Below are 12717 nucleotides of genomic sequence, written 5' to 3'. Positions count from 1 at the left end.
GAGCAAGATCCTCTGCCCCAGGAATCCCCCAGCACCGCTCCGAGCTGATGGAGCGGGTGGACACCGGGGGTGGGGGTGCTGGGGGGACCCCCACCCAGAGAGGCGTGGCTGCACCCCTCACTGCTCAGACACTAGGCCCTGCCCGGCCGACCTGTCCATGGGCATGGTGGTCCCAGTACTTTTTGGGCCCCCCAGAAATGGTTTCTTTTAATAATAGAAGAGGGATTTCCTTGGTGGTCCAGTGGTAAAGAATCTACCTTACAATGCAGGAGACGAGGGTTGAATCCCTGGTCAGGGTACTAAGATCCCACATGCCTCAGGGCAGCTAAGCCCTCGCGCCACAATTACTGAGCCCGGGCACCTCAATTAGAGAGCCTCCATGCCGCAAACTACAGAGCCCATGCACCACAACTAGAGAGGGAAAACCCACATGCCACAACTAGAGAGAAGCCTGTGCGCCGCAACGAAATATCCCGCATGCCTCAACTAACACCTGACACAGCCAAAAATAAATTAATTGAATAAATAATAAATAAATCTTTAAAAAAGTAACAGAAGAAGAAAGATAAACTTTTAGGTCAAACAGAATGATTCAGTATCTAATGTTAACACATTTGTCTTCATGCCAATGCAGTGGTTAAACATCTCAGAAGGGCCACAAAGCCCTGACCCCCACCTCTGCAGGGACCTCAGGGTGGGGGGTGCAGGGATGGAGACAGGACCCCTCCCACCTTAGAGCCACAACAGAAGGCCCTGGAAAGCACCGGGTGCAGGCACTACCTGTGGGTCCGAGGTCACGGCTGTCGTGCTCCTCCAGGTCCTTATCTGGGGGCACGAGGCTGATGTCACCGAGGTGAAGGTCTAAGGAGGATCCTGCAGGACAGAACCGGCGTCATCGCAGGGGAAAGCCAGGCTCTCGTGGCGGAGGGGACCCGTCTGGGCTTGGGGCCAATCTACTAGCCTCAGCAACACAGCCCTCATCTCACTGACTCAACTTCTAATCATTTGGTAAAATCTAACCAAATAAACATGCTTGACTAGTAAAGAAAATTCCAGGACGGCCACGTCCAGGGGAAAGCGGCTCACGGACGACTCAGGTGGCACCTGCGCTGACCTCCTCAGCCAGGTCACAGCAGAGACCCACATCCATTCTCCCCTGGGGCACTGAGCTGGGTGTTCTGCTGCAGCCCTCGGTGCCCCCCAGGCCTGTCTGTTAAAGGGACAGGGGAATGGAACATGGCCCCCTCGGCGCTGACCCCACCTGACACTCCCTCCTGGGGTCCTGTACCCTGGGGACCTGACACCAAGCAGGAAGCTGTCTTGGGGTGGCCAAGATCAGGCCTGCCAACCCCCGAAGTTCCCACAGCCCCACAGGGTCGACTCAGGGAAGTTGTGGACTGGGAACCGAGGGGAGGGGCTGCAGGAGCTCCTGGGACACAGCGTGGGGCCAGAGAGACCTCCCCAGCACAAAGTCACAGGCAGGTCCGCAGCAAACCATGGTGACATCGAAGGCACAGCACACAAGGAGCTCTGCCACCTCAGAACCTTTCTCCCCAACCCCCCTCTGGGGTCTGCTCTCCCAAAGCACCCCTTCCAGGAGGCAGGTGAGCCTCTCCTGTGTGGCTCAGTCCCATGCCCCTGCTGGCCGCAGGGCCCCTCAGTGCCCCATGACGCCTGGTCAGATGCACCAAGTCCCATCTCAAGAGGCCACAAAGGCACTCAACGCCCCCAGCCCAGGGGTGGACCATGGGGACCCTCGTCAGAACTGCCTGCTCTGGGTCAGCCTCCCACCTCTGCCCCTCCCCCAGCTGCCTGGTGCCAAGTGTCAGAGTCCCTGGACAGTGTCCAACCCAATGAGCAGCATCAAGTCAGACCCACCCCAGAGAGGAGGAAGCTCAGCTCTGACTACGCCCCCCCACCCCCTGGGGCTCAGCCAGACCCCCAGGAGCAGAGGAAGGAGGAGCCGGGAGGCTGGGGTGGCCGCATTTGATCCAAGAGTCAAGAGGGCAAGGTGGGGACTTCCCTGGCGGCACAGTGGTTAAGAATCCGCCTGCAAATGCAGGGGACACGGGTTCAATCCCTGGTCTGGGAAGATCCCACATGCCGCGGAGCAACTAAGCCTGTGCACCACAACTACTGAGCCTGAGCTCTAGAGCCCGCGAGCCACAACTACTGAAGGCCACACGCCACGACTACTGAAGCCCATGCACCTAGAGCCCATGCTCCGCAACAAGAGAAGCCACCGCAATGAGAAGCCCCCACTCGCCACAACTAGAGAAAGGCCACGGCAGCAACGAAGACCCAACACAGCCAAAAATAAATAAACAGATAAATTTATTTAAAAAAAAAAAAGAGGGCAAGGGGATGAGACTGTGGCTCTGGAACACAGAGACCCACGCCCAGGGAGGGGGCTGCTGCCTTTCAAATGAAAGACCCTCTACCACACTCAGGGGGGAAAAACCGGGCAGGAGACGTGTGACTTCTGAGGAGTCAGGAGCCAGACACATGCAGAGCAGACTTGGGGTCCAGCCTAATGGGCAGCCCCATCCCTTCCCTGCCTGGCCCCCATGGGGACCACTGAGCCAACCACGGGGAGGGCTCCCACCCGATGCCAGCGCTTAGTGGCCCACTGGGGTCCCAGCGCAGCTTCTGCCCCAGGGCGAGGCTACCATGCGCACCCGGGAAGGCGGACGAGGGGGCCCCGCATCTGTTTCCTTCCCTGTTTCATCCCCGCCACCTGCAGACACGACCTGGTCCTGGCCCCACTGGCAACGACAGCCAGGAGCACGGAATGGGGCACAGGCTCCCTCGGCCCAGAGGGATCCCCCGACTGTACGGCACTGCAGGAAGAACTATTTGAAGGGCTGGTGAACACAGGGTGGCAACCGGGCCAGGGCCCCTGGAGTTTCCACCTCTGCTCTGGGGTGTGAGGAGGCCAAAGGAGCTGAGCCTGTGACACCGGACGCTGTGGACATCAATGCAGGCCCTGGGCTGGCAGCACCCCAAGCTCCTCAGTCCTGGGGCAGCGGCAGGAAGACGTGAAGCGCTGCTCACAGCGCTGTCCCAACTGTGACAATAGCGCCTGCACAGCTGGACCAGCCCCGCCAACAGTTTCATGTGACGCACCCAATGCCCACATCCAAGGATGGAGGCGACTAGAAGGTGGCCTGATGCAAGAGTGGTGACAGGAAGAAAAGACCAACCCGAGCCCCTCAGGGAGACAGCGGGGCTGGGACCGTGGGGGCAGCATCTGCCTCTGGCCTGCACAGTCCCCCTTTCCTCCTGGGGGCTCCACTCCCCTCTGTGGGTGCCCCCTCCCGGCCCTGCTTCTCAACGCTTCTTTGCAGCAAGTGCCTCCTGCTCCCCAGGATGCCTCCCGACATCTAGAAGCACGCAGGGCCATTCGTGTCCGGGAGCCGCCAAAACCAAGCACCACATACCAGGTGGCCTCCAGCAACACAATTCTACTCATGCAAATCCACTCTGGGGCCAGAGGCTGAGGTCAAGGTGCACAGGGCTGGGCTCCCTCTAAGGCTCCAGAGACTCTCCCTCCTGCCTCTTCTGCTGGCAATCCTTGGCATTCCTTGGCTTGTGGACACACCAGCCCTACCTCTGCCTCTGTCCTCATGTGGTCTTCCCTCCCCTGTGTTTGTGTGTCCAAATTTCCTTCTTATAAGAACACCAGTCATATCAAATTAGGGCCCATCCTAATGGCCTCATTTTACCTTAATTACATCTGCAGAGACTTGTTTCTTTTTTTTGGCAGCACCGCACAGCTTGCAGGATCTTAGTTCCCCAACCAGGGATTTAACCCAGGCCCGTGGCAGTGAAAGCGTGGAGTCCTAACCACTGGACCACCAGGGAATTCCTTGCAAAGACTTGTTTCTAAATAAGGTCACACTCCCAAGTACAGGGGCGGAGAGTTTACAGCGGAGGCATATCTTTTGGGGAGCACATAATTTAACTCACAACAATCGAGACCACCTGGAAACACCCCCCCCACACACACCGACCTGTCCTCTCCAGGCTGTGCTGTGGTGCTCGAACGGGTGCCTCCCGCAGACCTAGGGGCCCAGACCTGTCAGGACTCCTCCACAGACAGACCTGTCTCCTGTTAATGTGAACTCCACACAGAGGGTACAGCCTCTGGCTCCCACCTGCTCCCCAGGACATGACCACAGGCCCTGTAGCCCCTCACCCAACTCTGCCCCTAGTCGGGTGACCCCCTCCTTCTTGCTGTCCCCAGTTTCCAGCTCACTCTTTAAACTGTCACCCCAGCCTTGCCTTCCAGCCCTGCACTGTACCCCCAAACCCCTCCGGTCAAAGGCGGCCCTGTCCCTCTTTCCTCCCCTGCCTGGGGCCACATCCTGGCCCTGCCACCCTTCATGGGAGCCCGGCAGCCCCTCCTGTGCCTGGTCCACATCCGGACACAGGTGACTTCTGCAGTGCTCATCTGCAGACGCCCCAGCCGTCCCCCAGCATGGCCACACTGCCTCCTCCTAGCAGGAGTGGCCCCACTGCAGCATTGGCTCCTTATCAAACCGCACACAGGTGCCTCCTTTGAGCTGGTGCACCTGGGCCCACATGCTGAGCAGAAGCCCAGAGGAGCCCTCAACTCCTCCTCCCCTGACCCACACCAGTTAGGGCTCCCAGCTCTAGCCATCTCTGCAGGCTGCCCCTTCACCCCGACCTGCTCTGTCCCAGGAGTAACCTTTCTGTGATGACAACCTCTTCATGTCCTGAGTCCTGCCTCCCAGAAAGGATGTACCCCTTGGCGAGCCAGTCCACACTCCCCCAGCAGGACCCTTTCCCACCCTGCCCCTCCCCACCCCAGCAATGGCTCCTCCTTCGTCTTTTAAGCCATGACACTGCTGTGGGCTACAGCCTGCCACAGCTTCCATTAGCCCCACTAGTCCTGAGAAAACTCCTGCCCAGACTCCAAAACCCTTCTCAGAATCACCCCCTGCTCCATCCCTGCATGTCACCTGGACTGTGCGGTCCAGCCCAGGCCTGGACCACTGCTGGCTGATGTGCAGACTCACCCGCTGACAGCAAGCACCCTGACCCACCCACTACACGCCTGACCTGCCACCACCACCCACGCTCCCTGTGCTGGCCTGGCACATCTGCTCTGCCTGGGGTCCTGAGCTCCTGTCCTGGACATGCTGGTCAGGAGGACCTGACAACATGGACTTAGCCCTTCACACCTGGAGTGGTGAGATCAGGTTAGGGGTGGTCTGCTTCAAAGCTGGCAGAGTTCCAGAAACATTTTTTTAATAACAAAGGCACATAAAATGAAGGAAGGGATGGACGGATGGATGGAAATAAACTGTGTGCAGGAGCCTTTTCTTACCTTGAAGTGATTTATCTCATCCCACTCCCCCACCCCCACCCAATGACTCAGCATAAAGGGGCACCCCTGTTGCCCTGCCCCGCTCAGGTGCAGGCAGGGCACAATAGGAGCCAAATCTCACCCGACAAACCACAGCCTGTGTTGCGGAGGCGGGGGTTGGGGGGTGGCGGCCGTTACTGGCGTTCCCAGGAGGTGTCCTGGCCCACTTTTTCACCAGCACTATGTCTCTTATCCTATTACACACCCCACTGTTCCCTAAGATCAGACCCAGGTCTTCTGAGATGTTCTCTTAAAGGAAGAACTGACAACACTCAAAATCTATGTGAACCCAGTTAGGTAAACTGTGCCATGTGACCCGGAGCCCGCCTTGCCAAAGTACCAGTAACCGCCCAGATGTTAACAAGCAATTAGCTGAAAGCTGCTGAGTAAATGGCCCTGGCAAAGCTCGGTTCCCGACGTGACACAGCACATTCAAGAGGTGCCCAGGTCCCCAGGACCATGGGACACACGGGAACAATGCACACAGTCAGTGCTCGAATTAGAGGCCAGAATGGGGAACCCCTGACGTGGGGGTGCTCCCCTGCACCCACGGGGAGGGGGCAGGATGCCCCCTGGCGGGCTGTCCTTCCCCTAACTAGAGGATGGAGAAGCACCTGGCAAACCCGCTCACTGCTGGTCTGAGTTTCCGACAGTGCAGGCGGCGATTCGATTAGCAGCAGGACAAGGCAGGAACCCCGTCCTCCTCGGGGAGCGAGAGACCCCCTTCCGCTAGGCGATGCAGGCTTCCCTGGAGAAGCCCGCGGCTGGCGCCCACGCAGGGAAGCAGCGGGCGCCTCTGCAGAGCAGGTTCCTAAAGGGGGGATGTTTGTATTCGCCTCATTCCGCAACCCCGAAGACCTTGGTACCAACCCCTGGCTGTCACACCTGGCCCGGGGCGCGGGTACCGCAGACCGGTAAGAGGAGCACCGGGAGGGGAGGGGAAGGATCTGGGGGAGGGGAGGAGGGAGAGACGCACCTCACATGGGAGCGGATTTGGCCCACCTGGAGAGACGGGAGTTGGCCCACCTGGGGAGAAGGGAAGGCGCACCTAGCACAGGGAGTTGGCGCACCGCTCTATCTGAAGCTCCGGGTAACGACGACCCGCACCCTGACGGCGCGGGACTGACGATGCTGACTCACCGTCCCGGCGTCCGGCGCCCCGCGCTGCTGCTGCTGCTGCTGCTGCCGCCGCCGCTGCCGATTCAAACACGGCCCTCGCCCCGCCCGGCCCGCGCCGGCCCCGCCCCTGGTGACGCAAATGTTAGATCGCCCCGCCCCCGACTTGCCCCGCCCCGGTGACGCAAGCCTCGGGATGCCCCCGCCCCCGACATACTCCGTCCCACCCTGGTGACGCAAGCCTTAGGCTGCCCCGCCCCTCACCTCCTCTTACCAGCACCTGCCCCTCCCGGCGCTGCGAGGCGGCGTGCCGGGACCCCGGACCCAGGTTGTGCGAAAACCATCGCGGGGCCGGGCTGCTTTGTTCGGATTAAAGTGGGGTCTCCGCGGCAAGTCCCGAGCCCTGCCGCCTGCCGGTTGCTCCTACCCTGCCCGCCTGCCGCGGCTCAGGCTGGACCCCACTCAGGTAAAACATGCTCAACCCAACGCCATGTGGGTCAGGATGAACAGGCCGTGACCCTGCCCTCGGAGGTCACTTAGAGTCAGCTGCCCACAGCCCTGAGGTCCCTCCACAGTCGATCTAGTCTTTCCACCCTTTGCCAGCCACCCGGCAATGAACTCCGGAGGTTCCCGCCTGTTCATATGAAGTGGAAGGCAAAAGAAAGGAACCTGCCCAGTGGCCCTGAAATGATTCCACTGAATCCATTAAACACAGAAAATCTGGAACCAGCACCTGTTTATTTCAGAGTTTACCCCTTCTATTCATGCAGTGCATTAGTAAGGATACAACCTGAATGAAACTACATGGGAAAACAATCCAGTCTACACCTGTTAGCCCCAAAGCGGGTGGGGTGTGCACTCTGGGTCCTGGGTCCCAACTGCAGAAAGGCCAGCAAGGGCCCTCCTCCTGGGGCCAGAGGGCAGTTCTGAGGATTCCGTTACTTCCCAAAACTGGCTAGTATTATTGGTGTAGCCAGGTGCACCCAGACGTGGCCTGAGAGGGCCAGGTGACCCGTATGGCCCTGACAGGCACCATCTCACCCACCAGCTCCACTCTTCCCTTAGCTTCCACGACAGCCCCAACCTGGGCTCTGCGCCTCCATCCAGCTGCCAGACAGGTCCCCCGGGTCCAATCACACCAGTCATCAGTCCACAAACCCTCAAGGACTCCCAGCGGCCAAGAACCCCTCTGCAGCCGGTAGCCGTGCCCATGCCCTGTGACCTCATCCCCGCTCCTCACTCTTGTCACCGTCCCCCGTCTTCAGGTGCCCTCACCACCCCTCACAGCCCCCATTTCATTTCTCTGAAGCCTCCTGTTGTTGGTGGTCTCAGGCTGGGTGGCACTGCCCGCTCTGCCTTGCCCTGTGGGGCCTGTCCAGCTGCCCCACCTGAGGGCTCCTCATCCCCTCTGCAGCCCAAGGCCCCCAGCGAGGCAGGCATTTCCTAGACCAAGGGCAACACAGCCAAAGTGGCAGGTGACCAAAAATGCTCTTCTACAAACTAAGCATGAGCATACACCATGCATACTGGAAGGCGTTAAGGGAAGTGCAAAGAGGCGTCGGGGAGATGGGAGCAGAGCCCCAGACTTACCTGGGACCGCCTCGACGGCGCTGCCAGTGGGGTCAAGAGGGTGGGCACGAGCCGAGACAGTGGGCAGAGCGGTGGGCGAGGAGCCGCCTGAGCCAGTGCTGGATGCCAGGCTGGATGCGAGGCTGGAACTCACGCTGGGAGCGAGGGGGTGACCCACTGCCAACACTGCCAGGTGGCTCTGTGCAAAGACATAACAAGATGAGCCAGCGCCCTGCTCAGGGACAGCAATGTGATGGCAGCACAGTGACAGAGAATGACAGAATCGAGACGGATGGGCTGGCCCACTTTTATCCCCAAAACAAAATAAAGAAAGTCGACTACTTTTCCAGAGATTCTAGAGAGGCTTTAAACATCTGGTTAGTTACAATAACTGTGACAGCAGAATCACGAGCTGTCGATCACCCAGGGACAGGAACAAATGTATCCAGGGAGTGTCCCATCTAATGATGATAATAAGAATCATGATAATAAAGATTCAGAGAAGGACGTTCACAAGCAGATGAGGCAGCCTAAGAACAACCCACCACAGACGTGAGCAGACAGCCAGCACTGCTTCTGAAGACGTCGATAAAATAATCCTGTGAGGGGCTTCCCTGGTGGCGCAGTGGTTAAGAATCTGCCTGCCAATGCAGGGGACACAGGTTGGAGCCCTGGTCCGGGAAGATCCCACATGCCGCAGAGCAACTAAGCCCATGCACCACAACTACTGAGCCTGTGCTCTAGAGCCCACATGCCACAACTACTAAAGCCGCGTGCCTAGAGCCCGTGCTCTGCAACAAGAGAAGCCACCACAGTGAGAAGCCCGTGCACCGCAACGAAGAGTAGCCCCCGCTCACCGCAACTAGAGAAAGCCCGCGTGCAGCAACGAAGACCCAAAACAGCCAAAAATAAATAAATAAATTTATTTAAAAAAATAATCCTATGACCTCATTACCCAACAAAAGAAAAAGATCGGGGCAATTCACATTATCTTTATTTGATAGATTAAAAGAATTGGCACAATTTTGGATGAATAGCCAGTAACGTGGTGGGCACTGTGCACAGAAAAGGATGTGATAAAAATGAACCAGGACAGACCTACGAAGTCAGACCTCAGGGCTTTCCACACTGTACACAGTCATGTCTGGGTGCACACTCAGAGGCTGCTAGGAAATCAAGAGTCAGAAGCTATACTAAAGTGAAATGGTATGTCGTCTGGGTTTTGCCTCAAAATAATATAGGAAAAGTTAACCGTGGTGGGGGGGGAGGGAAGGGGTGCTATAAGACCAAGTGCAAGGATATGGGGTTCCTAGTGAAATTCTCATAATAAAAAGGAAATTCACTGAACAGTGTGTAAGAGACCAATCTGGCACAGAATAGCTTCTCCAAGCAAGTGTTCCCAGCCCTGAGGCCTCCTTCTTGGCGTTCATGGTCTACCCCCAGCAACTGGCTTTGCTCAAGAGAGGCCCCAGGTGACAACCCATTGGTCCATGACTGCAGAGACCCTGGGACTGATCGCCATTGTATGCTTGAGACTAAAACTTAAAAATAGTAATTCGGGGGCTTCCCTGGTGGCACAGTGGTTGAGAGTCCGCCTGCCGATGCAGGGGACACGGGTTCGTGCCCCGGTCCGGGAAGATCCCACATGCCGCGGAGTGGCTGGGCCCGTGAGCCATGGCCGCTGAGCCTGCGCGTCCGGAGCCTGTGCTCCGCAACGGGAGAGGCCACAACAGTGAGAGGCCCGTGTACCGCAAAAAAAAAAAAAAAAAAAAAAAATAGTAACTCAAACTACAGAGGTCTGGAGAGCAACGTCCCCCAGCTCTCCCTGGGCTTCAGCTCAGAGGTGGGCCCACCTGCCCATCCACAACCTGGCTTTCCATCCCTCCAGCCGTGGGAGGTGTGACCACAGGCCTTCTTCCTCTCTCCCGCCGCAGCCACTGCCCCGTCCCCGGGCGAGGCAGGAATGGCAGGAACCTACCCATGGCACTGCAGACACCCCATGTTAAACCCCACGCATGGAGCCTGGCTGGGAGCTGCCGTGACTTCACCCACCCAAAAAATTCATACTGCAGGAGCACGTGCCCCCTTGAAGACATCAGGTGACACTTTGTCCTGAAAATCGATGACAACATCCTGGTTGGTCCTTTCCCTGAGGCCACCCACGGTGATTACAGATGTAGCAGGATGGGTGGAGAGTGGGGTCTCTGTCACCAGGAGAGCCAGACGTGACACAGCAAAACGGGGGGGGGGGCGTGCTCCTCCTTACGCCAGCTTTGTCTGCACGGTTTCTCTTTTTTCGTGATAAAATACACATAACATAGCATTGACCATCTTACCACTGTTAAGCATACAATCCAGCAGTATTAAATACATTGACAGCTATGCAGCCATCACTACCATCATCTCCGGAACTTTCTCATCTTCCCAAACTGAAACTCTGTCTTATTAAACACTAACTCCCCACCCTCCCTGAGCCCCTGACACCCACCCTTCCATTCTCTGTCTCTATGAATTTGACAGCTGCAGGGACCTCATATAAGCAGGATCAAACAGGATCCCACTGTATGGGGTGGGGGGCATCCCACTGTATGGCTGCTCATCGCAGCATGTAGAATCTTGGTTCCCCAACCAGGGATCAAACCCTCACCCCCTGCAGTGGAAGTGGAGTCTTAACCACTGGACCGCCAGGGAAGTCCCAGGATTTGTCCTTTGTGTCTAGCTTATTTCACTGAGCATAATGTCTTTGCTGTGGACTGTGTGTCCCCCCAAAATCCGAATGTTCAAGCCCTAACCTCCAATGTGACTGTATCTAGAGATCGGGCCTTTAGGGTGACAGTTAAATGAGGTCATAAGAGGGGGTTCTGATCCGATAGGTCTGGTGTCCTTATAAGAGGAAGGGACTCCAGGGATGCACAGGCACAGAGGAAAGGATGTGCAGGCACATAGCAAGACGCCAGCCACCTGCACCACACCTGCCTACACTTTGATCTTGGATGTCCAGCCTCCAGAACTGTGAGAAAATAAATTTCCAGTATGTTAGCCAGCCAGTCTAGTGTTTTGTTATGGCAGCCTGAGTTAACACAGTCTTCAGGATTGATCCATGTTGTAGCATGTGATGGAATTTCCTTCCTTTTTATGGCTGAATAATATTCCACTGTATGGATGGACCACATTATGCTCATCCATTCATCCACCAATGGGCACTTGGGTTGCTCACACCTTCTGGCTTCATGAATAATGCTGCTGTGAAAATGGGTGTACAAATACCTCTTCAAGACACTGCTTGCATTTGGGTATATACCCAGAAATGGGATTGCTGGATCATAAGGTAATTCTATTTTTAATTTTTCAAGGAAACACCATACTGTTTTCCACAGCGGCTGCACCATTTTACATTCTTACCAGCAATGCAAAAAAGCTTCAATTTCTCTACATCATTGCCAACACCTGTTATTCTTTGTTTTGCTTTTTTAATAGCAGCTGTCCCCTAATGGGCATGAAGTGGTACCTCATGGTGGTTTTGGTTTGCATGTTCCTAGAGACCACTGGTATTGAGCATCTTTTCATGTGCTTGTGGGCTATTTGTGTATCTTCTTTGGAGAAATGTCTACTCAAGTCCTTGGCCCATTTTTTTTTTTTTTTTTTTTTTGCGGTACGCGGGCCTCTCACTGTTGCGGCCTCTCCTGTTGAGGAGCACAGGCTCCGGACGCGCAGGCTCAGCGGCCATGGCTCATGGGCCTAGCCGCTCCGCGGCATGTGGGATCTTCCCGGACCGGGGCACGAACCCATGTCCCCTGCATCGGCAGGCGGACTCTCAACCACGGCGCCACCAGGGAAGCCTCCTTTGCCCATTTTTTAATCAGGTTGCTTGTTTTGTTGATGTTGAGTTGTAGGAGTTCTTTCTATGTTCTGAATATTAACCCCTTATCAGATAAATAATTTGCAGATATTTTTCCCATTCCATGAGCTGTCTTTTCACTCTGTTTGTTGACAGTGTCCTTTGATGCACGAAAGTTTTTAATTTCAATGAAGTCTCATTTATCTATTTTCTCTTCTGTTGCCTGTGCTTTTGGTGTCACATCCATGAAATTGTTGCCAATTCCAAAGTCAGGAAGCTTTCCCATCTGCCTGTTTTTTGTTTTTTTTTTTTTTCATCTGCCTGTTTTTGAGTAGCAGAGACACACTCGTGTGCTAGGGTAAGCTTGGGGTGACCTGGGGACTCATCAGACTGACAACTTGGAAAGCCCGCCTGTTCGCTGAGAACTGAGTCCCCCAATTGCTCTGCTCTCACGGGGTGACACCACTGGCTGCCTCTCAGAGCGGGACAGAGCGAGTCCTGGAGGGCTGGGGTCTGCGCACCGTGGACACTGTCTCCATGGTCTCGGAGCCTGGACTCTGCAGCGATGGGCGGCCACAGCACGGAGCTGCTTTCCTCGGCAGGAACCACCGAGTGCCGCCCAGCAAGCAGGGGGTGTCTAAGGAAGGGGCCCCCTAGGAAGGAAGACGGACACTGGGGAGTGGGCCGGGCTAACCAGCGAACTGAACCGCCTCAGTTTATCAAGGAAAACACCACACGCCCTGTGTTCCCCACTCTGACCCAATGATCGAAGCCCCAGAAACAAGAGCTGCTGCTGAGGCCC

The 12717-nt window shown here is 56.4% G+C and overlaps 1 protein-coding gene across 2 annotated transcripts in view; it reads right to left on the bottom strand.

The window, feature by feature from the left end:
- The window catches only part of UNKL (unk like zinc finger), a gene marked incomplete at its 5' end in the record, with an annotated part of 44927 nt that overhangs the window by 4366 nt on the left and 27844 nt on the right, over nucleotides 1-12717 (bottom strand). For both annotated transcript variants that reach the window (XM_082857348.1, XM_082857347.1), the window contains 2 exons: nucleotides 781-873; nucleotides 8099-8276. In XM_082857348.1, coding sequence (XP_082713474.1) covers nucleotides 781-873; nucleotides 8099-8276 — 271 coding nt within the window. The remainder of the gene's footprint in view (nucleotides 1-780; nucleotides 874-8098; nucleotides 8277-12717) is intronic.

The sequence above is a fragment of the Leucopleurus acutus genome (genome assembly GCF_964270905.1).
Source record: "Leucopleurus acutus genome assembly, chromosome: 16".
NCBI classification, from domain to species: Eukaryota; Metazoa; Chordata; class Mammalia; order Artiodactyla; family Delphinidae; genus Leucopleurus; species Leucopleurus acutus.
Note: the sequence above shows the minus strand (reverse complement) of the source record. Positions and strands in the feature narration are given on the sequence as shown.